Source organism: Cricetulus griseus, chromosome 3 (genome assembly GCF_003668045.3).
Source record: "Cricetulus griseus strain 17A/GY chromosome 3, alternate assembly CriGri-PICRH-1.0, whole genome shotgun sequence".
Classification (NCBI taxonomy): Eukaryota; Metazoa; Chordata; class Mammalia; order Rodentia; family Cricetidae; genus Cricetulus; species Cricetulus griseus.
In genome coordinates, this window is record NC_048596.1 from 187,475,850 (window position 1) to 187,501,923 (window position 26,074).

General features: G+C 45.0%; 1 protein-coding gene across 1 annotated transcript; it reads right to left on the reverse strand.

Moving 5' to 3' along the window:
* Window positions 1-4,014: 4,014 nt before the first annotated feature.
* Window positions 4,015-15,695, reverse strand: LOC100765595 (C-type lectin domain family 18 member A). Its single transcript, XM_035441451.1, is given in 13 exon segments — window positions 4,015-4,395; window positions 4,895-4,986; window positions 5,924-6,020; window positions 6,327-6,456; window positions 7,449-7,555; window positions 8,308-8,400; window positions 9,133-9,240; window positions 9,390-9,511; window positions 9,984-10,081; window positions 12,174-12,416; window positions 14,493-14,584; window positions 15,110-15,329; window positions 15,624-15,695. Coding segments are annotated over 13 exon segments (1,512 nt in total). The 3' UTR covers window positions 4,015-4,357.
* Window positions 15,696-26,074: the final 10,379 nt, after the last annotated feature.

Here is a 26,074-nt window from a genome sequence, read left to right on the forward strand (position 1 = left end):
GTGCCTACTCTGTGAAGTTCAGGAACAAGGAGATGATGGGCAATGTGATTGAGCCCAGACCTATGCCTCCATTGCCAAATACCTGAACATCAGATGCCTGATCTTCAGCATCCTAACAGTCATTGCCTGCATCATTGTTGTCTCCTCTGTGACAGTCTTTCAAGTCTTTTCACAAAGAATACCACATTCTGAATTATAGTCCTGCCCTGTGCTCCACAGTTCAAAGCTGCCCACCCCAGCCTTAATTAAGCCTTGACCCTCTCTTTACCCTACATATATGCAAATGTTACCTTCATAATCTGTCCACAGTGTATTCAATAAAGTGCACATGGTGACAGATAGGTAAAAAGGACCAAGACTATGTGGAGTAAGAAGCCCAGTAGAAAATAGTGGGCAAGGCCTGGAAAGATGTCTCAGAGGTTAAGAGCACTTGACTGCTCTTCCAGATGCCCTGAGTTCAATTCCAGCAACCACATGGTGGCTCACAACCATCTGTAGTGGGATCAGATTTCTTCTTCTGGTGAGCATGAAGACAGGCCACTCATATACATAAAAACATGAATAAATAAATCTTAAAAAAGAAAATAGTGGTCAATCTAAGACTAGTAAGTAGCTAGAGGATAGTGAAAATCCAGGTAGTGTTAAGGGAAAAGACTCCAGCAGTTCATGGCATGCTTTGATAAGACAGTTAATCCTGTGGTCCCTTAGAGTAAAGAACCCAACAAATGCTAAGCTTTGCAAGACCTAGGGGTTCCTGCCCTAAAAGTGTACAAAGATCATACTGAAATCAAGTCAGGGTGATTGTGCTAACGGCTATATCTAGTAAAGTGATGCCCACTGGAGGCCTCAATCTGTAGGTGCCCTAGGCTAGTAAAGCTCAGATTATCTATGCATAGCCTCCAGGAAACAAGAAACACTGCCCAAGCACACTCCAAGACAGTCTTTTCAGGTGCAAAGCAAAAATATTAGTAAGTGGGTCGGGAACATAGTGCAGTGGTATATATTGTCCTTGCCTGTTTGTGTGAGAACCTGGGTTTGAGATCCAGTACTAAAAGAAAAAATTAAGACATTTACACAAATCTTCATATTTAACCTTTAAGGTTTTTTTTCTTTGTTTTGGTTGTTTTTGGTTTTTTGAGACAGGATTTCTTTGTGTACCTGTGGCTGTCCTGGAAATTACTCTGTAGACCAGGCTTGCCTCTCTAGGGGACACCCTAACCATGCCTGCTCAGAGCTTGTTACAGGTGTGCCTGGCAACGCCCACTAGAACATGGTCAGGGTGATGTGAGGGAGGTTTAAAACTGAGGAGCATGCACGAGGGAGCCCCTTCTTCCCCTTCGTCTTCGGCTTGTTCTACTTACCTTACTAAATACCTGCTATCTATCTAGTCTGACTTCACGATTAATTCCCGTTGGAGGCCTCAAACTCAACAATCTGCCTGCCTCTGCCTCCTGCATGCTGGGATTAAAGGTGTGCACCACTATGGTCCAGAGCCACAAAGTATCTGCTTTGTTGTCTGCTTGCTTCTGAGGAAAACAAATCTTTCTCCTGAGCAGCTCAGCTGGTTTATTCTATTGTTCTACATTCTTTTTCTGCCCTTGGACTTGAACCTGTTACTCTGAGTTTCGGCCACACCTAGCCGGTGTTGTTTCTCTCTTTTCCCTGGAGAAACACAGCCTCCTTTACTATGGAGTTCAGGTTGGCCCAAAATGCAAAATCTTCTTGCCTTAGATTCCCAAACACAGATCACAGATATATGACACTAAACCCAGGTTACAAGCAGAACTTTTTGGAAGAATCAGATCCAGTTCCTACTGCTTATCAGTTCCCCCAGTGCAGAAAGGAAGTATGTGGCTGTTTATATTTATACAACGTATGTGTGCATGTGGCCGTCATAAGACAACGTGCAGGGGTCAGTTCTCTCCTTCCACCATGCAAGTCCCAGGTATTGAACTCTGGTCACCAGACTTAACAGCAAGTGTCTTCATCTGCTGAATTATCTTGCTGCCCTGACTTATTTTATTTATTTATTTATTTATTTATTATTTTTAAAGTAGAATCATACGCCATAACCCATATTGGCCTTGACTTTGCTATAAAGCCCAGGCTGTCCTAGAGATAACTGAATTCCTCCAGCTTTAGCCTTCTGAGTGCTAGAATTACAGGATTGTGCCACCACATCTGGCAACACAGTGAATTTTTATATTCTGGGGAAACAGACACCCTGATTTAGGAGAACTTGCCACATCATGGAAAAATAAAAGTCCCCAGATGAAATTCCACAGAGATAGGCATATGGTAAGCCAAGTCCTGTAAATTTTCCAGAATTTACTATGAAAATCCACTATGAAGCACAAAATCTTTCTGATTTATTAGCCAACACATGCTTATTCAAACCTGTATTTTTCCCTAGGATTGGTGGCTAAATGGGCTATATGTCTCTACCCCGTGATGAGACCCTAGCAGTGTCCACCGGACATCTGCCACCTCTCAAAACCCAATCAGTCTCCTGAGCACAGGGCTTGAGGTGGAAGGATCTGGCGCCTGAGGGTCCCCTTTCTCCGGTCTCTATGAGCACGCTACGGTTTCCAACACACCTGCCCACCGAGGACCCACCCTGCAACATGCAACTTCCCAATGATGCACCAAGCAAGAGCTAAGGCTAGGTGACAAACTCAAGGAGCAGTGGGAGGGACTGAATTACCGAGAGGTGGGCGGGACTATCTCACACGGGGGAGGTGGGGCCAAGGCCGTGGGCGGGGCCTCTTCCTATCCAGCTGTCGTCTAGGTATAGGAATCCTGAACAGCTTAAAGTTGCTTCACATTCTTGTTGCCCCAATAGGCCTCCAACTACAGGCCTGGGGGCCAACGCAAGAAGGTAAGGCCCTTCTGCCTCCAAGCAGGCATCGGAAGCAGTGGGCAGTGCTTCAGGCCTGGTTCTGGCAGACATGGCAGCAAAATGAACTTTTATAGACTGGGGAAAACAGATAAGCTGACCTAGAAGAGTTTGCCACACCAAGGAAAAATGAAGTCCCCAGATGAAATCCCACATACAGGCATATGATAGATCCCTCAAGTGTCTCCACTGTGAGTGAGGGAACATCAGAAGTCAGTTCCTCCTGTGTGCCTTCCTGGCTTCATTAAGCAGGTTAAATCAGTGAAAGAAAATAGAAGTTTTTTGTTGTTGTTGTTGTTTTGTTTTGTTTTGTTTTGTTTTTTCGAGACAGGGTTTCTCTGTGGCTTTGGAGACTGTCCTGGAACTAGCTCTTGTAGACCAGGCTGGTCTCGAACTCACAGAGATCCGCCTGCCTCTGCCTCCCAAGTGCTGGGATTAAAGGTGTGCGCCACCACCGCCCAGCAAAAAATAGAAGTATTAAATGATACCCACATTGAGTAGGTTTGTTTCTCAGCTATGTTACGCTGGGCAAGTCACTCAACCTCTCTGCTGACATTTCCTCAACTGTAAAATGATATGTGATGACGGTGGAGACAACACACGCCGTTTCCCAGATTTTCAGGGGTTTTGTTTGTTGGTTTTAACCTTGCTGCTCAAGGCACAATGCTGGGAGTTGCTAGAAGAAAAAGAAAAGAGGAGGAAGAAGTCTCTGAGGCAAAGAATCTAGTTACCAGGGAGCCTGAAAACACCCAGAGTGTGGCTTAGGTCCTGAGGATGGACTAGTAGGAAACTGACAGTGCAGCCCCAATCCCTTTTGATCTTCCCAGGGATATCTTCTCCACCATCAGAATTCCCCTTCAAAGCCAGCAGCTGGCTAGGCAGGAAGTCCCTGTACCAAGGAAGGAGGCTTGCTGTGAGTTGGAGGCCACCCTGGGCCTCATAGTAAATTCAAGGCCAGCCTGAAATTGGCCAGCACAACACAACAAAACAATAGCTTCAATGATGACGACAATGATACAAAAACAAAACAAAATACACACAGGGAAAACAGGAAAATTTTGATCAATTGCAAAGCTAACTGATTCATAACTTCATTTAATTCTTTGTAAAGGCTCTGGTCTGGAAAATTCCAGCTTCCCAGGGGAGTTTGGTCCAGATGGAGCAGAACAGCTTCTGGCAACTGGCTCTGGCTTTTGCTTCGGGGGCCCATGGAAACCCATCTTTCCATTCAAAAGCAGGATGAGGGTCCCTGGCTCTTCCCTTCCCACCCTAGACTCCTTTACGACCCCCTATACATTTCTCATGGGGCTTCAATACCCAATGTCCAGCATTATGCAAGTTCTGAGACCTCTTTAGATGTTGGACATTCAGTCCCAGCCAGGCCCTTGTTTCACACAGTTGAGCAATCAGACAAACTGACTTGTGAACTCAGGTGCTGGCAGAAGAGCTGCTTGGCCAGGCTCAGGACCCTGGCTCCCACAGGGAGATGTGCTTCTGAGCTGGAAAGGAAGCATAACAGAGTGAGTCCTCCTAGGAGAGGGACTCTGCTGTACTCATTTAGAAGTAGCCATGGCTGTGTTCTCTCGGGGAACTCCAAATTCAAATAGGTGGATGCTGGGGGCTTGGCTGGTCCAGGTTTCACTTCTGCCCCTCCTCCATAGCTTATTGGGCTGTAGACAATTAGGGAACAGTAAGGAATCTGATAGATTCCCAGGTGATAGCTTTCATGATAGGAGGAGAAGGACCCTGGAGAACTCAAGAGCAAGATGTGGGCCCAGTCCTGTTTCTCTGCATGGGCATGGTATGCAGTGCTGGGTTATCATCATCCTCTCAGCCTCGGACAACTGTAAATACAAGGCCCAGAGCAGGAAACTCTCTGACTCTGTGTGCCCAGACACACTCTATTCCTATGATTTGGATATCCAAGCAACATGGAGCAGACCGTTAGCACATAAGGGGTCAGGTATCAGAGGAGGAAAACTGAGAGCATGGTCTCACCAAACTGACAGATATAGCGGTTCCGAGTTTTACAACGTTGGTCATTCCAGTTGAAGGCAGCAGATGCCTGCATTTCCACACAGTTCCCAAACCTGAGGACCCAGGATAAAGAGTGCTTAAGTAGAGGAATGAAATTGGGAATCTAGTAGAGTCTTCAACCCTACACCCTTTTAGGCCACCTGCACCTGTGAGACCCAGGTGTTTCACATGCAGATGGGGCTGCTGGGAGCAGTGCCTTTCTGTTCCCAGAACACCACAGCTCTCCAGAGAAAGACTGGGAAGTCTATAGCACCCCACTCAGCTCAGTCTAGCACTTAGCCACAGCAGGAATAGACAAGCCCACATCCTTCTGCCACCAAGAGATTGTATGCCAAAAGTCCAGTCAGGCCTGACTGCAATGAGGGTGTGCTGAGAGAGATATTTGGAGCCGTTGGTGACTCTATAGACTCACCACCTCTGTCCCTGTTATGGCACTCCTGGGCTTTGAAGATCAGGGCAATGCCACATAGCCAGAATGTTCTCTGAACAGAACAGCTGGTGGAGGTATACATGAAGAATACAGATGGGTGGATGCCAGAAATGGTGTGTTGATGCAGGCAGTAGGCAGGTAAGGGAGTGGGTACAGACAGCAAGTGCATATGCTAATGACATATGGTCGCAAACTTCTTTTTTGTTTTTTTGTTTTTTGAGACAGGGTTTCTCTGTGTAGCTTTGGAGCCTATCCTGGCACTCGCTCTGGAGACCAGGCTGGCCTCGAACTCACAGAGATCCGCCGGTCTCTGCCTCCCCAGTGCTGGGATTAGGTCAGAAACTTCTTGAGTCTCCTCTTCTATGTAATGCGCTTTCTATGCCTTCCTTACCTCAGCCCCGTGTCTGCATCAGCTGGGCCCAGGCTTCCCTGGCACCTAAAACCAGGTAAAGGCTAAACCTTCGTAGGCTGGGTGAAGGTTCTTCAGCGGCATCTGAAGCTCAACCAGACAGGCCCAAGTGGGAAGTGGGCCCAGAGGAGGGTAAGCATCCCAGACTCACCCCTGGTTGTCAGGCTGCCCAAAGGCAAAACTGGTGAAGGACTGGTGTTCTCCAGTAGTCCAGCGGAAGGAGTCCTTAGCTGCCTTGTAGGTGAGTCCTGGACCAGGGTAGCCAAGGTTGCCCACCATCTGAGAGTTCACAAGCCTGCTGCCTAGCACCTTTTACACTCCCAGCTGTTAAACTTCTCTCTTCCCAGAACACTCCCCACCCTGTGGCTCTTCCCTCCTTGCAGCCCTCTTCCCATGGAAGGAAATCATCCTGACTATTGACCCATCCCAGCCTCCAAACCCTTTCCATACTCTTGCTATCTGTTAGTGGATGATGTGGGTTGCCATAGTCCACCTGAAGCCTTGTGGAACTTCAAGTCCTCCCCTTTACCATCCTTCAACTGCCAAGCACTTACCAATCCAAAAATTCCTGGTTTCAAAGTCACTGTCAGTCACTTCATTGGTGGTCTCCAGGCGGCCCAGGTAGAAGGCAAGGATGTCTTGTACTTTCTGGCTCTCGATCTGGGCTAGCACCCCACCTTTTCCCTGTAACCCCACTCTGGGTCATATGGGACACACTGTAGAGCTCAAGCCCAGAACTGTCTACCCATTCTGTTGTCCCACCGTGGCCAGGATCCCAAATGTATGTACTGGCTGGGCTGTCTTTACCTCCATCCCTACCAACCATCCTGCCTTTAAGAATGGAAATCCTAGGCTGGGCGTTGGTGGCACATGCCTTTAATCCCAGCACTCGGGAGGTAGAGGCAGGAGGATCTCTGTGAGTTTGAGGCCAGCCTGGTCTCCAGAGCAAGTGCCAGGATAGGCTCCAAAGCTACACAGAGATAACCTGTCTTGAAAAACCAAAAAAAAAAAAAAAAAACAGAATGGAAATCCTTTTCCTCTCCCTGCCAGAATGCCCTGTGTGTGTGCACATGAGCCCAGTTGGTAGTTCATAGCCCAAGCATGGTCCTGCTCTCACAAGAGTTTTGTCTCAATACCATGGCATCTTGAATATATTTAGACCAATTGTCAATATTAGCAAGTCAAGAAATACTTACTAAGGAGGGGCTGGAGAGATGGCTCAGAGGTTAAGGGCACTGGCTGCTCTTCCAGAGGTCCCGAGTTCAGTTCCCAGCAACCACATGGTGGCTCACAACCATCCCTAATGAGATCTGGTGCCCTTTTCTAGTGTGCAGATATATATGGAAGCAGAATGTTGTATACATAATAAATAAATAAATAAATAAATAAAATCTTAAAAGGAAGAAAGAAAGAAAGGAAAAAGAAAGAAAGACTAAGGAAAGCCTGGGTTTCTGGCTTCAGAAAACCCTGTGTTCTAGCCCTCCTGATCTGGCATCCCAGCATGTCCACCACAAGCTGGAGCTGAGTCAACACAACTCCTTCCATAGGAGTGGGGCAGAGCCTTGTTCCTGGGTGTTAAGTGGGCTCCTGGCTTGTATGAACCTTGAATCTACAACTCCAAAGCCACCCAATTACGACCCTGTTTGAGCCCTGGGAAGGCAAGGGTCAGCCCTCACCTGACATTTCATCTTGGCTCCGTAATAGGTGTCTGCCTCGGAAGACACCATGAAGCAGTCTCCATCAATCTTCAGGTCACAGGTGTGAAAAGGAAAGTGCACCTTGGCTGGCAGGAGGAACAGGAAAGCCCGAGTTTGTATGCTGACTGCAGAATCCTTTCCCACCAGGCTGAGCTAAGTTCAAGGTACCTCAACTTCCAGCTAACTACTCCAAACTGGAAGTGGGAAGAAGTCAGTAGTGTGCTGGTAAATTTGCAAGTATGAGAATCTCAAAAGAGAGAAAGGGCGAGGGGCTGGGAAATCTAGGGCTGCTGAGATGGTTCAATGGGCAAAGCACTTGCTGCCCAGCCTGATGTTCTGGGTTCAATTCCCAGGACTCACATGGTGGAAGGAGAGAATCAACTTCCACAAATTGTCCTCTGACATCCATACCTGCTGTGCGGCACACACACACACACACACACACACACACACACACACACACACACACACACAAATAAAATGTCATTTAAAAAAAGTGACCAGTAGTGGCACACACCTTTAGTCCCAGAATTTAGGAAGCAGAGGCAGGTGGATTTCTGAGTGAGGCCAGCCTGGTCTACAGAGTGAGCTCCAGGACAGCCTGGGTTACCCAGAGAAACCTTGTCTTGAGCCCCCCAACACAAAAATCTATAGCTTGTAGCATTTGCCAATTCCATTGTTATAAATACCCCACTGTAGCCAATTTGAGGATATTCCTGTGTTTCTCCTGAGCAACGAGTTGGTAATAGCTCGGCACATGGACTCTTAGGAGATGGTAAAGTCAGATGCAGCCCTCCACTGAAGAGGATTCTGAAAGCAACCTCAAGTTGGAACTCACTGGCACACTGGGCTCCCCCATAGCCGACATCACAGATGCAGGAGCATTCTTCTTCCCGGAATCGACCATGTACACACTGCACACTACACCGCACTGCCAAGACAGAGCAGAAGTGCAGAGCACTCAACCTCTAACCGCCTGGTGCTCACGCTGCCTCAACAGGCCAACCACAACAAGAAGACCCTCCCAGAGACAGAGCCTGCGGGGGCGTCCAGCTACTGCCACGTTTGGCTGCTTTGGTTTGATTCTCATTGTAGAGAGAAGCAGACTGAGGTTCAGAAGGCCAGGAAGCAGGTGCAGTGGGACAAGACAGACCCCTTCTGTCTCCTAATCCTATCTTAGTTTCAATAGATAGTCTAAAGGGACAAGTCTGATTCTTTTTATTTATTTTTTAAGTCAGAGTGTTACTCTGTAGCCTTAGCTGACCTATAGTTGAGCATATAGCTTAGGTTGGCCTGGAGCTCATGACAGTCCTACTGCCTCAGTCTCCCAAGTACTAGGATTATAGCCCTAAGCATTTAAAATTGTATATATAGCTTAGGGTACGCCACACAGCTGGGCCTAGTGAGGTTTTTTTTTTTTTTTTTTTTTTTTTTGAATGAATGAATGAATGAATGCATGAAGTACAAAAACCCAGTAGTTTCAATACTTTAAATGCACTTGAGACACCCTCAGAACACTCTGAATCTCGGGCCACCTCAGCCCTCCAGCTATCCCGCTGTACCAGCTCCAGTATACACCACAGGACAAATGTACACCCACCGAGATGCATCCCAACCCCCCACTTACCCCTCAGGGCAGCCTGAGTAGGCGCTGAGTCCTCACCTTGGCAGTACCTCCCTGTGTAGCCAGGGGGACAGTGACAGTGACAAGTACTAATGTTGAGAAGTCCATGATTTCGGCAGCTCATGCGACAAGGATTTCTGGGGACCTCTGGTGAGAAGAGTAGCTAATTCTGAGAGGGGGCCTCTCTCCAGCAGGTCAGGCAGGATCTTTCCTGGCTGCTGAGACCATGGCTTCCGGGACAGCCCCTCAGACTGCTCGATCCCACCGATTCTGCCCCTGCTGTTCCAGATACATACCACAGAGACCCCCTGCATGATCCCAGGCTTTGAAGCAGCCTGAGACGCTGGCAGTGCAGAGTGAACACCAGGACCCTTTCTTATATGGGGCGATTGTCTTCCCGTTTAGATCCCAGTTGCCTCTGTGAAAGCAAGCATCAGAGGGTCTGGAGAACCCGGCCTTGGGCAGGGCAGGAGCAGCAGCCGTGGACAGAATTAAGGAGGGGGAAGGAATGGGTCCTAGCTGCCTTCCCCATGAGCTCCTTTAGCACCTCTGGCCCAATTAAAGATTCAGGGGGTTGGATGTGGTAGTGAGACCAGAGAGGAAACAAAACATGATTTCTGTGTCAATCAATCCTGGACACATTCCCCCAGAGCAGAAAGGAGCATTCATGGACAAAGCCTGCTCTTCATGGCCAAGATCTTTTATATCTTCTTCCTTTCATCCACTTCTCTCTCGTGCAGACCAAGGGGCAAATGCATTTTGGGTGGCTGTGTGCATAGCTCACCCTGAGAGGAAGTCATCCATCCATTCTGCCTCTTCAGCCCCAGGCTCCCTGTCCTTTCACCCCACCCCGCCCGGAGTTATCACTCAGGCTTTGGTGAGGGGCTTACCCAGGGGAGTAGGCACAGACAAAGGCTTCCATGGCTGCCTGGTCCACAGAGCATAGATGCTTCCCACAGCCCAGCTGGCTGGAGGTGGCCCACACAAGCTGCAGAGAACACAATGGTGCAGAGGCCCTTTCAGGTGAGCCTTACTTCAATCTGGGGGATTGCAGCACAGGCAGTGACATCTGGGAAGGCTTTGGTCTCAACCATGCAGACAGATGTCTCCTTTACCTCCCTGTGGCCCAAGGAACGGCAGCTATGCTGAGCAGAGCCATCAGAATTGAGGTAAGCTTTAGGAATGGAAGGGTTTTGAAGGTTACTAAGTGTTGTAAGGAGGGAAGATTATGAGCAGATGGAAAGAGTGACAAAAGAAAGACTTTAATATCAAGGACTTTGTATAAAATTGGAAAAATGGCCACAAGCCTTCACTTCTCCCTATGACGTATTTGATATTTACATTACAATTCATAACAGTAGCAAAATTACAGTTATGAAGTAGCAATGAAATAATTTTATGGTTGGGGAATCACCACAACATGAGGAACTGTGTTACTGTGTTGAAGCATTAGGAAGGTTTTGAACCACTGATGTGAAGGTGATGGTGGCTGATGCCTTTAATCTCAGAACTTGGGAGGCAGAAGCAGGTAGATCTCTGTGAGTTCAAGGCCAGCCTGGTCTACAGAGCCAGTTCCAGGCCAGTCAGGGCTACACAAAGAAACTCTGTCTCAAAAAACAAACAAACAAACAAAAAAACCTTATGGGATGGGAGCAGGAGGATGGCTCAGCAGTTAAGAGCACTGGCTGCTCTTTCAAAGGACCAGGGTTCAATTCCCAGCACCCACATGGCAGTTCATAGCAGTATATAACTCTATATCCAGAGGATCTGGCATCCTCATTTAGACACACATGCAGGAAAAACCCCAACATACATTAAAAAAAAAATGTATGGGATGAAGCTGGCCATGACCACGAGCACCCCTGTAGACACAGCACCAGAGGCTAGAGACAAGAGGGTTACCTACTCATGGTCATCCTGGGATATATAGTAAGACCCCTGCTCAAAAGAAACAACAACAACAAAGAGTGGTGTAATTTCTGCACTTGAGAGGTTGAGACAGGAGGATTGAAGTGAGTTTGAGGCCAGTCTGGCTATGTTGGAAGACCCTATTTAAAATGGAAAGGTAGAGAGGAAAGGAAAGAAATTTGAAAGTTCAAAAATCTTAAATTCACATAACAGAAATATTTAAAAAGACTTAATATGGGGCTGGGGCTGTAGTTCAGTTGGGAGAGTGCCTTCCTAGCATTGTAAAACCAGATGTGGTGCCACTTGCCTGTCACCCTAGCACTTGGAACCAAAGGACCAGAAATTCAGCCCAGCCTGGAATACTTGAGACCCTGTCTCAAAAAAAAAAAAAAAAAAAAAAACTAAACCAACACTCTGGACTCAGAGGCAGGCGGATCTCTGTGAGTTCGAGGCCAGCCTGGTCTACAGAGTGAGTACCACGACAGCCTCCAAAGCTATACAGAGAAAGCCTGTCTTGAAAAAACAAACAAACAAACAAAAAAAAACAAAAAAGCAAACAAACAAAAAAACCCCAACCAACAAAACAAAACCAAAATGATTTCATATTAATGAGATGAAAATCCACATCAGAAGACAAAGAGGAGCAGGAAAGGTAGCTCACCCCTGTAATCCAGCACTTGGGAGGGAAAAGCAAGTAGAACACCACAAGTACAAGGCCAATCTGGTCTACCTAAGAAAACAGCAAGCACTGCCTCAAAACATAAAACAAGGGTCTGGAGATGGCTCCTCAGATAAAGACCCCTGTTGCTAATTCTGAGGACTCTCCATGAGCTCCACATGTACTCTGTGGCATGTGCACACACACAAGCACCCACACAAATAAGCATACAAACAAAATGTTAAAAAAAACAACAACAAACAAACACCAAACAGTGGGCCAGAGAATAGCTCAGGAGGTAAAAGTGCCAACTATACAAAATTGACAGTTTGGTCTCTGGGACCAATGAAAAAGGCCAGAGATCCAACCCCCCCAAATTGTCCTCTGACCTCTGCATGTGTGTGGAGGCATACACATAGACAAACAAATAAAATATTAAATTGAAGGGATAAAGTTAGCCTCCTCTAAGATGACTGGGGAGACCATGCTCTAGACTCATCAGCAATACACTCACCTGTGTGTAGTGGGTGCAGGTGGCATTGGGGGCACACTCAGCATCCCCATGTCTATACTGTAGTCCTTCCGCAAACCAGAGGTTAACCACTTCAACGAAGGATGCTGAGCCCTTGGGTAATAGCTGCACATTCCAGCCCACTTGTGGGGTATGCCGTGGGGCAGATGCCAGGTTGGGGGTGACTGAAGTGTTACAGAGGGCTGCTCTGGCTTGAGCTATTTGGGCCAGGCTCTCGCTCCAGTCCTGGGAGTGGCACAAAGACATCCTCAGGTGGTCCATTCATTTTTTTCCCTTTCCAGTTGCTGTGTGACAAAAGCAACTTAGGGGAGAGACAGTTTATTTGGCTCAAATTACAATCCATCACAGCAGAGCAGTCAAGGAGACAAGAACTTGAAGCTGCTGGTCACAACCAGTCAAAAACAGAGAGAGAATGAGGCAGGCATGCTCAGTCCTACGGTCCAGGACTCAAACCCAGGGAATGGTGCTACCCACTTTTTCTTTTTTGTTGGTATTTTGTTTTTGTTTGTTTGTTGGTTGGTCGGTTTTTGTGTTTTTTTTTTTTTTGTTTTTTTTTTTTTTTTTTGAGACAAGGGTTTCTCTGTAAATTTTTGGAGCTTGTCCTGGAACTCACTCAGGCTGGCTTTGAACTCAGAGTTCAGCCTGCCTCCGTCCCAAGTGCTGGGATTAAAGGCATGCACCACCACCGATTGTTTTTTTTTTTTCTTTTTTTTTTTCTTTTAAAGGTTTTATTTATTTATTATGTATACAGTCTTCTGCCTGAATGCCAGCAGAGGGCACCAGATCTCATTCAAGGTGGTTGTGAGCCACCATGTGGTTGCCGAGAATTGAATTCAGGACCTCTGGAAGAATAGTCAGTACTCTTAACCACCGAGCCATCTCTCCAGCCCCTTTTGGTATTTTTTAGACAGCATCTGTCTGTGTAGCCTTGGCTGGCCTAAAACTCACAGAGATCTGCCTGCCTTGCCTCTCGAGCATTGGGATGAAAGGCGTAAGTGCTAATGTGATCAGCTAGTACCACCCATTTTTAAACTGGGTCTTCCTATGTCAGTTAACATATCAAGACTGTCCACCACAGATGCCCAGGCCAACCTAATCTAAACAATTACTCAGTGAAATTCCTTTCTAGGTGATTCTATTCAAGTTGACAGAATCAAAAGTAACCGTCAGGAAAGCAAATTGTGCCTCCATTTTCCTGAGTCTTGCAACAACACCCTTAGGCTCTCTGCCTAGGGAATATCACCAGCCCAGGCAAGGCAATTACTTCTGCTGTCATGTTCCCCATCTTGTAATATGAGCCCGGACAGTACCTGACTTGCAGGATGGCTAGCTTTGTGTTTTCTTTAAGAGCTGTCCCTGGCCACAGTCAGAACTCTGCTGCTCCCATCTGGCCAAATGTGATTTTTCCAGGCCTTTGACCAAAGGGCTCTGAGAAAGGGACAAACTACCAGCCAGCTAATCATAACCCTGCAGGGTCCTGGGGGTGGAAGGACTCACTGCTAGGTATTACCACTTGGAAGACCTGGCTGCTCAGGACAGTAGGCAGAGGAGGAGGCAGAGGAGGAGACAGAGCCATGCAGAGGAGGGCAGGGGAGAAAAGCAAACCGCTCCCTCCTGGCCCTCCCCCACCTCCTGGGAAACTGACCCCTGAGCTCTCAAGGTCGCCACCCACTGTGGCTGTCAGCCTCAGAGGACTTTATGGGAGGCAGCGATGGGGAACCTTGCCCTCCCTTACCCATTCCACCCTTGTTCCCTGGCCTGTTCACATGGGCTGGATCTATTGGGGTCCCAGACTATGACGACAGTATGTCTGAGCCCCCAGCATGATCAGCCCCAACCCTGCAGCCTCAACCATGGAGCTTCCAAATTGCAAATAAGTGAATGAATGAAGAACTTGGGAGAGGCCCCTAATACTTGCTAGACAAATCCTGGTCACATACCGGTCCCCCACAGCCCAGTGGGATGCTTCTCCCTCCCTGTTCTTCACCTCTCTGTTTCTGTTCCTTTGTGTAGCTCCTTTTCCCTGGAGGAGGGAAGCCTAGCTCCTCCATATCTGTTGATCTCCGTGGCAACAGGATGCCAGGAAAGGCAGGTTGGTCCTTATTGAGTGTGAGTTGCTGAGGGCCCTGACCTCCATACTAAGGGCTTTCCCTGAAGGAAAAAGCTACATAGCTCTCCAGCAACCAAGACCATGGTGCCCCCAGTGAAAGGGGATCTGACACTGGCAAGGCCTCCTGAGCTCACTTTGGGGCTCAGTACCTCTGGCAGCCCTCTTGATACAAAGCAGTTAGGCATACTCACCATTCTCTGCATGTTGGCTGCAGGAGGCTGAACCTGGCTGCGAAGACGGTTGTGTAGGGAGAGGATTAAGAAACTCTCCTTCCTGCTCAGGGCTGGAGTCCAAGAGAGAAGGTTAAGCTGATGACCAGTAGCACCTGGGACATCTCCATAGCCAGGTGAGAGTGCAGGCCCACCCAGGGACACAGATCCCAGATGAGGGGGGACAATGGTAGGTGTGTAGGGGAGAACTCCCGGCAGAGAGATGGAGGGAGGCCAGGAGAGAGACAGGAAAGTACGTGAGAACAGACCAAGTATACAGCAATGCTGTGAGTGACTGACTTGTGGGGGATGATGCGGGGAAATAGGAGACCCAGCCCTGGACTAGAAGCAGTCCTAGCTGCGGCTCCTTCCTACTGTTGTGTTTCTTCTCACGTCTTAGCTGCAGGCTCTCACCAGTATCTTCCCCTAACTCCAACCCTGGACCCATCTGCTTCATCTTCTTCCTCCCCAGTATCCTTCCACCATACCCCCATCATATCACATCAGTCCTGGGTACCTGATACTAGATACCCCTTGGCATCCTTTCTTCAGGTTCACAACAGCACCTCTACTCCCATTTTTGCCCATGTATCCCTTACCTTGGAGAGCTGGACCCTGCTTTGGCATTTGGGGTGTCTGCACCTCTGTCCAGGTGATGCCAAGGAGAGACAGGAGCACAAGCAGGTGACCAAGCCATCGGCTCTGGCCTCCCAGACCCAGGGAGGGCTCTGGATGAATCTTTGGCCTGCCTGGTGCTGCAGGCATGGCTTCTCTCAGCAATCCAACTAGCCTCCGTGGCTTCCTGAAGCTATTCATGGCCTCAAGGAGTCAGGCTAAGCTGCCAGACAAAAGGAGGAGGCCAATGAATCATCACTGTGTCCAAACAGACTCCCTTCAGTGGTGCATCAGCTTCAAAGGACACATAGAGCCCTTCTAAATGTCGCCTTACTCCAGCTTCAGTGTCTGGCCAGTCTGCTCCACAACAGCAAGCAGAGCAGTGTGCACTGACCCTGTGGCCCCTGCTAATCATTGTAGGATTATTAGCACCCTCGGGGAGCCCCCAAAGACCCTGCTGATTGGCCTACAGACATTCCAGGACTGTGGATTAGCGACCGATGGCTGTACCCTGGCTGGGACAATGTCCTCCAAGCCCATGGACAGCTTCTATTTCCCAGCCCCACTCATGAGGAGGAAGCTGGGGCTTTGGCAGTGAGCCCACAAAGCAGGCAGGAACTGGGCAAGACCCCAGGGGAGTTCTTTCCTTTCTTAGGACGCTCATCCCAAACCCCCAGCCATGAATTAAACATAGGCAGGAAGTAACTATTCACCAGACAGGTGCCACTGGCAGTATCATAGAGGAGTGAGCTAAGGCTACACCTTCAGGAAGAAAGGTGTGCCTTACAGAGATACTTTAGGGCAGTGTGAGAGGATGAGGCCAGCTCCAGGGCCCACCATGCTTACCCATGTGACTTGGGGCCAAGTCAGGGACAAGGCAGACAAAGAGGAGGGCATGTGATGGATGCCCTTGGCTGACTTGAGTCCTGCTGGGAACAAGCCTGCCTCTAAACAAACAGGCCACAATGGAGCAGGAAGGCAGCAAATTGCCATGGTGTTTAGGGCCTAGCTGAAGCCTAATCAAAGGCTGGCATTCAGACCACAGCCAAATGCCCACCAAGGTTACTCACCCATTCTAAATCATGGCCTTGCAAGCCATACTTTGCTTTTCTGAAGTTGGTGTAGTCCCTGACCCTGGAGTCAGCACGGTCTCAGATGTCACCCCTTTGGAAATTCTGCTGAGGCACAGGTGGAATGCATGGGTTTCTGGAGAAACACTAATAGAATATGAATGTCAGGCAGTGAGGACAAGACCAGCAATAAGGTGTGTATCTTTGTTCAATACCAAGAGCCTCAAGAGCTTTTTCTGCCTCAAACAGATGGCCTGGCAACTTCAAGTTCACCATAGTAGTTTGTATCCATGATTAATAATACCTACATTTTTTTTGGTTTTTTGAGACAGGGTTTCTCTGTGGCTTTGGAGGCTGTCCTGGAACTAGCTCCTGTAGACCAGGCTGATCTTGAACTCACATAGATCCGCCTGCCTCTGTCTCCCGAGTGTTGGGATTAAAGGCGTGCGCCACCACCACCCGGCAATACTTGCATTTTTATTTATAAAAATTATTGCTGTTATGTGTGTATTTGAGTATGGTTGTCTGCGTGTTACAACATGTGTGTGGAGGTGAGAGGATAACCTTTGAGACTTTTCTCCTTCTACTGTTGTTCCCAGAAGCCGAACTCAGGTCACCTAGCTTGGTGGCAGGGACCATTTCCCACTGAGCTAACTTGCCAGCCCCATAGCCATCCTCTTAATAGAGCTTACAAAGCATGTTTACAGTGTAACTTATTCCTGTCACAACCACCTTGATCTGACGCTATTTGGCAGATGAGGAAGCTGGACACAGAGTCTCAGGGCCTTGCTCAAGGTGCATCCATCCCAGCTAATTCAGAGCCTCTACATTCACATTCCCAGGGTTTTAACTTATTTACATAGTGGATCTTTCAGAGTTCAGTTTTCAATAGCTTTGCTCTATGCTGGTGATCAATGACCCAATTCCTGGTCCTATGGCTCCAGGATAAATATGGCTCATCGTCACTGAACTTTGGGTTGGATAGAAGGAAAATATTTACTGGTGGAGTGACTTTAAAAGAGTTTCCCTTTGCCGGGCATTGGTGGTGCACACCTTTAATCCCAACACTCAGGAGGCAGAGGCAGGTGGATCTCTGTGAGTTCGAGGCCAGCCTGGTCTCCAGAGCGAGTGCCAGGATAGGCTCCAAAGCCACAGAGAAACCCTGTCTTGAAAAACCAAAAAAAAAAAAAAAAAAAAAAAAACCCAAAAAACAAAAAAAGAGTTTCCTTTATTTTATGTTTATGGATGTTCTGCCTGTGTGTATGCATCATGTGTGTGTGTGTATCACTCACAGAGTCAGAAGAGGGTGTCAGATCCCCTGGGACTGGAGTTACAGATGGTTGTGAGCTGCCTGTGGGTGTTGGGACCTGGACTTAGGTTCTCCTGAAGAGCAGTCAATGCTCTTAACTGCTGAACCATCATTCCCTTCTGTGGTGAACATGAAATTGCCAGGCCATCTGTTTGAGGCAAAAGCTTCTGAGGCCCTGGATTTGTACAAAACCACACCTTGCTGCACACCCCACTGCCTGACATTCAAATTGACAACCATATTCCATCAGTGTTTTTCCAGGATATTTTTTCATATGTAGTATAGAGTGGTTTGAATTTGTGATCCATACCTAGAGTCCCAGGTAGTTTGTCACAGCTGTGAAGTCTGACTAATGTCAGAAAGATGTTCCAACTTATTCTACTAAGTTCAACATTAACATCAAAGCCAGGTATAGACATCACAGGGAATCTACAGATCAATATTCCTTATGAATACAGACACAAAAACTCTTTCAACAGAATATATAATCTGATTTAGCAACATGTAAAGTAGATCAAACATCACAACTACATAGTATTTAATTTAACAAGAATGCAAGACTAGTTTACTATTTGAAACTCTAGGTTAATAAGTATCTTTGCCCAGCACTCAGGAGGCAGAGGCAGGCAGATCTCTGTGAGTTTGAGACCCGCCTGGTCTACAGAGTGAGTTCCAGGACAGCCTCCAAAACAATACAGAGAAACGCCGTAAAAAAAAAATTAAATAAATAAGTGTCTTAGTTAGGGATTTCTTTTGCTGTGAAGAGACACTATGATCATGGCAACTCTTCTTTTTTTTTTTCATAGCAACTTTTTTTTTAATTTTGTTTCATGTTTATTGATGAAACAAACTCTTATTTATTTATTTATTTATTTATTTATTTATTTATTATGTATACAGTGTTCTGCCTGCAGCATATATTCCTGCAGGTCAGAAGAGGCGCCAGATCTCATTACAGATGGTTATGAGTCACCATCTGGTTGCTGGGAATCGAACTCAAGACCTCTGGGAAGAGCAGCAAGTGCTCTTAACCTCAGAGCCATCTCTCCAGCCCGCAACTCTTTTTTTGTTGTTGTTGTTGGTTTTTCGAGACAGGGTTTCTCTGTGTAGCTTTGGAGCCTATCCTAGCACTCGCTCTGTAGACCAGGCTGGCCTCGAACTCAGAGATCCACCTGCCTCTGCCTCCGGAGTGCTGGGACTAAAGGCGTGCTCCACCACCGCCCAGGTCATAACAAGTTTTATAAAGAAAACATTTAATTGGGGTGGCTGGCTTACAGTTTCAGAGTTTCAATCCATTATCATCATGGCAGGGAGCATGGCAGTGTGCAGGCAGACTAGCCAAGAGTCCGACATCTTGCAAGCAACAGGAAGTCAATTGAAACACTGGGAAACCTCAAAGCCTGCCCTCACAGTGACATACTTTCTTCAACAAGGCTACACCTACTCCAACAAGGCTACACCTCCTAGTAGTGCCACTCCTTGTGAGATTATGGGGCCATTTATGTTCACACTACCACAATAAGTACAGGACAAAACTTACATGGTCATCTCAAAGATAGAAAAAGTATTTGAGCTGGATATAAAGTGCTTTCGTAGCATGAGCAGGGTCCTAGTTTGAAACCAGTCAGCATAGTGGTGCAAACCTCTTGTCCCAGGTATTATGAAGGCTGACACTGAAGGATCATTTGAGCCTAGGAGGTTAGGTCCAGCCCCGGGGCAATGTAGCAAGACCCTGTATCAAACAATTAGAATATCCAACACAAAGCTTTGTAAAAATTAGAATATCCAACACAAAGCATCTGCTGGATGCCATAGCACATACCTTTAGTTCCAGTACTCAGGAGGCAGAGGCAGGAAGATCTCTGTAAGTTCGAGGCCAGTTTGGTCTACAATGTGAGTTTCAGGACAGCAAAGGCTATGTAGAGAGACCCTGTCTGAAAGAACAGAAACAGAAACAAAAAATTTCAACAAATTTAGGAATAGACATGAAATTCCTTAGGTAGTATGGTGGCTCATTTCTAATCCCATCGTTCTGGAATGCTGAAGCAGGAAGAATACCATCAATTTGAAGCTAGCTTGAAGTATATAATGAGAACTTGTCTGAAAGTGAAATAAATAAAAGGATAAATGAAATCCCTGAGTCTGATAAAGATTCCTAGTCAGGACTGACTCATATCATCCCCAATAGGCAGGATTTCTAACTCTAGTATTCCAGAACATGACTTATTTAGGATCTTTACAGGGGTAATTGAGGTTAAGTACACCTTTTGGGTGTGCTCTAATCTGTGTGACTGATGTCCTTGTAAGAAAGGATTATAACCCAGGCACGGAGAGGAAAATGCTCTCTGCAAGCTGAGGAGTGAGACCCTCAGGAGAAACCAACATGTCTGTACTTTGTTTTTGGCCTTTAGATGTTCAGAACTAGGGCAAAATACATTTCTGTCAATTTCCCTGCTTTGCCTGGTCAAGGCGGGGTCGTCACTCCCCCAAGTTGCCCCTCTACAGAAAAATCTCAGACCTGCATCTGACAGCCAAAGGCTTATGCTGCTCTGAATGACAGCTCCAACAAATCTGTGGAGACCACCAGAGCCTAAGAGAACCTGTCTAGTTTCATTTTAATTGATACATAGGCCATTTAGATTACATTTCCAGTCATAGTTTATCCTTTTCCGATCTCTAAGGATTCTGAATGACTGTAGCTTTAAATATGTAAATACCATTCCAAGGGTTCAGCTGCCTTCTCAGTTTTCCTCATAACTGAAAATCAGGCGCTGGCCTCACTTCCTAAGGCTGATGCCAGGTGGAAAAACTATTTGCCTTGCTACCAGCTTTCAAATAAGAAATAAACTTACCAAACAGGTTTCAAAATAACTTTTTTTTACACTATTCCTTTGTTTAAAGGAACTTGTTTTACAATGACTACTTCTGTAATCAACCACCTGTGCCTCCTGATAAATAAATGGATAAAAAAGATATAAACTTTAAAGCTTAAGCTATAAGGATTGGAGAATATAAGGACTGAGGACATAAAAGCTTAAGCTATGATTTAAAAGTGATTTAAGATTTGTAAAAACAGGAGCTGGAGAGATGGCTCAGAGGTTAAGAGCACTGACTGCTCTTCCAAAGTACCCGAGTTCAATTCCCACCAACCACATGGTGGCTCACAACCACCTCTTCTGGTGTGCATGCATGCAGATAATTGTATACGTAATAAACAAGTAAATAAGTAAAAAAAAGATTTGTAACAGCCGGGCGTTGGTGGCACATGCCTTTAATCCCAGCACTGTGGAGGAAAAGGCAGGCAGATCTCTGTGAGTTCGAGGCCAGCCTGGTCTCCAGAGCGAGTGCCAGGATAGGCTCCAAAGCAACACAGAGAAACCCTGTCTCGAAAAACCAAAAAAAAAAAAAAAAAAAAAAAAAAAAAAAAAAAATTGTAAAAAAAAAAAATGTTTCAAATCTCTTTCCCTCTCTATGCTACTGTTATGTTGAGACTTCAAAAGTTCAGAGTTTTGACATTAATCAATAGAGCTCTGATGAGCTATTAATCTAGCTCTGGTAAACACTGACTATTATTATCACAGTCACAAGCTCAAGATTTTAAATTCCCTTTGGTTGTTTTCTAAGTATAGAATTAAAATGTTTCTCATTGTGCTAAAACATCTGCCTAACCTATATACATCCAGTCTTCTAGGAAAAGAATGTTTTATTTTTTTATTTTGTATTTTGTATTTTTTTGGTTTTTCAAGACAGGGTTTCTTTGTGTAGCTTTGGAGCCTATTCTGGCACTCGCTCTGGAGACCAGGCTGGCCTCGAACTCACAGAGATCTGCCTGCCTCTGCCTCCAGAGTGCTGGGATTAAAGGCGTGCGCCACCAATGCGGCAAGAAAAGGATGTTAATGCTTCTAACCAAAATCATTTTTAGGTTTCCAAACTTTTACTATGACTCAAAAGCATGAGCCTGCTGCCTTTTTCCACAGTATAGATTTCAGTACAGATTACAAACAATAATAGTGCTAACGTTATCTGGAATTTTGCCTCTTGAAAACGGTTCTTATATGCTTCAGGAAATCAACTTGGAGGATTCTTCTTCTTCTTCTTTTCCTTCTTCTAGTCATCTTCAGATATTTAGGATCCATAGTATGCTCTGCCCAAAGGGAGATACACACACTTCATTTAATAAACAAAAAAGGGAGGAAAAGCCAGCAGACCTGTCAAAGGAACTGCTGGTGGCAATTGAAGTTTGAGGTGTCAGCCCACCAGGAGGTGAGTCTCTGATGGATGACTCTCAGACAGGCAAGACCTTGAGACCACAGACTCCAGAATGCCTTTTGCTTCTGCTAGACCTCCACACGTTTGCCACTGCCATCTTTCTCTGGTATCTGGCATGATGTGGATGGGTGTGGGGAGATCCATGTAGTGTGTTTATCTCATGGAAATATCCGATTCTACTGGGCATTTTTGCATGTGGATTATTATGAAGATGATTTCTTCTTAAGCCGTACTGTCTAATTGATAATAATGTTAGTTTAAATAGAGTTTTGTTGATTAAAAATATATACAAGAAAATGTCACACAGCTAGGGCCTGAGAGTTTCATGTAAGGAGCTGCATAGATTCCAGTTCAGGTTAATGAGTAAGGGAAACAATTGAGTCCCAGGAGCCAGGCTGGCTGGAATTCTTTTAATCTTAATTGTAAATGAGAATTTACAAAGATCTTGATTATGGAGATTCAATGGGAAATATAGAATCACAAATACAGGACAAGATGGAAGCTGCTGTGGGTCCAGCTGCCATGTCCAGCTGTTTTGTTCTGGGGAGATGTGAACAACCGCAAGGCTTGCTTCTGCTCTGACCTCACAAGACAGCCAGTGAGACCCCTCCTCTCCCTTACAAGAGATCACATCCACATACAGAAGCCATGCCTTAAGGCAGGTACCCCAAAAACCATTGGCAGAATGAATCCCCACAACATTCCCCCCTTTTGTCTAAATAAGAAGGTTCTAAACCTAATACAAAACTATATATAATAAGAACAAATATCAAGTATTGTCTAAGAGAAAGAAAGGGTAATAACATGCACAAAAACAGAACTAAAACCAACAAGAACAACATGAAGCAAAAAACACAAATACATACTAAATGTCCAGGATATAGGTAATTGGCAAATAACAAAGATTAATCCTAGGGCTGTCCTATCCTGAGGAGTTTAAGTCTTTTTTTTAGAGACAGGGTTTCCCTATGGCTTTGGAGGCTGTCCTGGAACTAGCTCTTGTAGACCAGGCTGGTCTCGAACTCACAGAGATCCACCTGCCTCTGCCTCCCGAGTGCTGGGACTAAAGGTGTGCACCACCACCGCCAGTCGAGTTTAAGTCTTGTACCTAAAATGCCTTAGCTAAGATATGAGAGGATAGTAACTGTGACTAGTCTTTAACTCCATCAAAGACCTCAGAAGGAGAATAATATTAGCTAAGTAAGCAGGAAGTGCAAGCAAGTGTCTTCTAAAAAAAAAAAAAAAAGATGCAAGAAATGACAGAAACTGCTCATTACCTGGACAGTCACCCAAAGTCTCTTAGCAATGTTAGAGCAACCAACTTTGACTGTAGGCCTAAAATATTTGACCATTATCAGAAGCAGGAAAATTCAAAAGACTTGTCTTGGCAAGGTTCAGCAGTCATTTTTTTTTTATAAACTGCTTGTCCAGTTGGACAACGTACTTGCTGTTACCAGTTGAGGCAAGAGCAGTTCTTTGCCCAATAGGCCATTTTTGCCAAGAAGAAAACAAGCTCCATATGGAGTGTCTCTGGTGCCCATCATTCCTTTGAGAAATAGCTCAGTGCTGCCAGGAGCAGTCGTGTCTCATGTCAACAGAGTTCTAAATTATTAAAACATTTAAATGCCATATTCTGTAGGTCTTTGAAGTGTTTGAAGATCATCTATCTATGTGTAATATATCTCTGTGCATCTAGAGAAACTAACATAGCTAAGAATGACAAACATGGGTGACTGTAACCTGTAATTCTCAATAACATATATAGCTTGTTGACTAAAGCTTCACATATAAGGATAAATAATCTTTAAACAGATGTGCATCATGAGGACAATGACCTTGAAAGTGTAATATATATATATATATATATATATATATATATATATATATATGAGATATATGTAATATATATATTATATATATATCTTGATCAGAGGTAGAAATGTATAGTGCAATATGACAAAAATATCTTTAAATTGTAATAATATACAAGATATCTTAAGCATTTATAGGAACATATGTACATACAGCATGACAAAAATCATTTTATATTTGTGTGTAAAAACATTGTAAATGGAAACTGGAACATACACAATATGACAAATATAATTTTGAATTTGTATCAATACACAAATTATCTCAGACAGGAATATAAAAATAACAATGTAAGTGGTCTATAATTAATAGTTGCTAAAATAGTTTGCAAGTAGATACACTATCTACTTTGCTATCCTATCCTAACTATTCCTCTTTTTTTTTTCTATATCAAACAAGAGCCCTGAGTCCAACTATTATTATTCTGCTTCCAAACTTATAATGTCATAACCAGCCCTGAGAAAACCCCAAAAACCATCCATCACAACTGTTGGGAGAGGGGGCATAGTTTTCTTAGAATTACTTCCAGCTGTCTTGGGGGCTCCATGGGAATCCTGTAAAAAAAGTAAAATGATGGTTAAATCTCAAGAGTACTGTTGATAACAATTGTAGACAGTCTCTGAGTAGTGGGTAGGGTTTATTTGAAGTTCTTATAAGAAGTTCTGGCTAGAGAGTTATAAGAAGGTGGACCAACTCAGCTAGCCAATTTGAAATTGTCTTGAGCAAGTTTTCTTTTCTTTTTTTTTTTTTTTTTTGTTCAAAGCCGATCCTTAAGAGGTGTTTATTGGCTTGATGGAATCATTATGAACCAGGTGGAATTGTTGTTGTGGGGCCCCATCTTTTTTCTGGAGACTTTGGAGATTGCTGTTAAGAAAATTTATTTATTTATTTATTTATTTATTTATTTATTTATTTATTTTTGAGACAGGGTTTCTCTGTGGCTTTGGAGGCTGTCCTGGAACTAGCTCTTGTAGACCAGGCTGGTCTTGAACTCACAGAGATCCACCTGCCTCTGCCTCCCGAGTGCTGGGATTAAAGGCATGAGCCACCAATGCCCGGCAGGAAAATTTATTGTTCACTGTGGAAAACCTAAACATTATTAATATAAAAATGGAGAGTTTAAATTTTTGATAGATATGCATCCAAAGAAAGGTACTTTAATGTTGAAAGATGCATTCACAGGTTTCACTGTGCATGACAGCATGAAACAAGGACTTTTTTTTGAGACAGGGTTTCTCTGTGTAACAGTCCTGACTGTCCTGGCCCTCGCTCTGTAGACTAGGCCATCGCTGAACTCACAGAGAGATCCGTCTGCCTATGCCTCCCAAAGTGCTGTGGTTAAAGGTGTGTACCACCACCACCTGGCTGAAACAAAGCTGTAAAATAAGTTCAGGTTAGGTTAGATGTTTTGATAATAAATAGCTTGGAGATGAAAAACCCTAGAAAACAGTCTAAAGTTAACAAGGACACATAGCTGAGTTATAGATTCATTAGGTTAGAGTAAAAAAGACAAAAACACCCAACTGTTACTAGTTGATGTACTTTCCTTGCTAGGATTGGTTGGTGATCAAAGGAGATGATTAATTCCTTGTACTCATTTCTGCCCTCAATCTCCTGATATAAAAAACTATTGATGAGTGGGTATGCACCTCAAAGATTTTAAGTAGAGTTAACTGTTTTTCATGTATAAAAGTTTAGGTTTGTGATTCCTTTAAGATTCTTTATAAGATTACATTTAAGCTGGTCGGTGGTGGTGTACAAGTTTAGTCCCAGCACAAGGGAGGCAGAGGCAGGCAGATCTCTGTGAGTTTGAGGCCAGCCTGGTCTACAGAGCAAGTTCCAGGACATGCTCCAAAGCTACAGAGAAGCCCCATCTCAAAAACAAAACAAAACAAAAAGTAAAAGAACTGGCTAATGTGCTGGAGAGATGGCTCAGAGGTTAAGAGCACCAACTGCTCTTCCAGAGGTCCTGAGTTCAATTCCCAGCAACCACATGGTGGCTTACAACCATTCATTATGGGATCTGGTGCCCTCTTCTGGTATGCAGATATACATGGGAGCAGAATGTTGTATATATAATAAATAAATAAAAATAAAAAAAGAACTGGCTGAGAAAATACCTTGTTTGCTTACATTATGCCAATCTATAGCAAGTTGTGTGGGTCTGAATGTACACGGGTTCTTGAGGATAATTTGTTTTTCACCTGTGATACATAAAATGTTTAATCGTGTAAGGGATATGGATAACATGCTAGTTTTTTTTCTTGTATTCACTGTAATCATTCACTTGAAAAACAGAATGTATGTACATTCTAATCTCTATATTGCCTGAAAGATTTTGTTGGGGTATATAAACTGTAGAATAAAAATAAAGAGAAAGAATAAATAAGAATAACGTAAGAAGGAAAACATCAAGTATGAGAGAATTA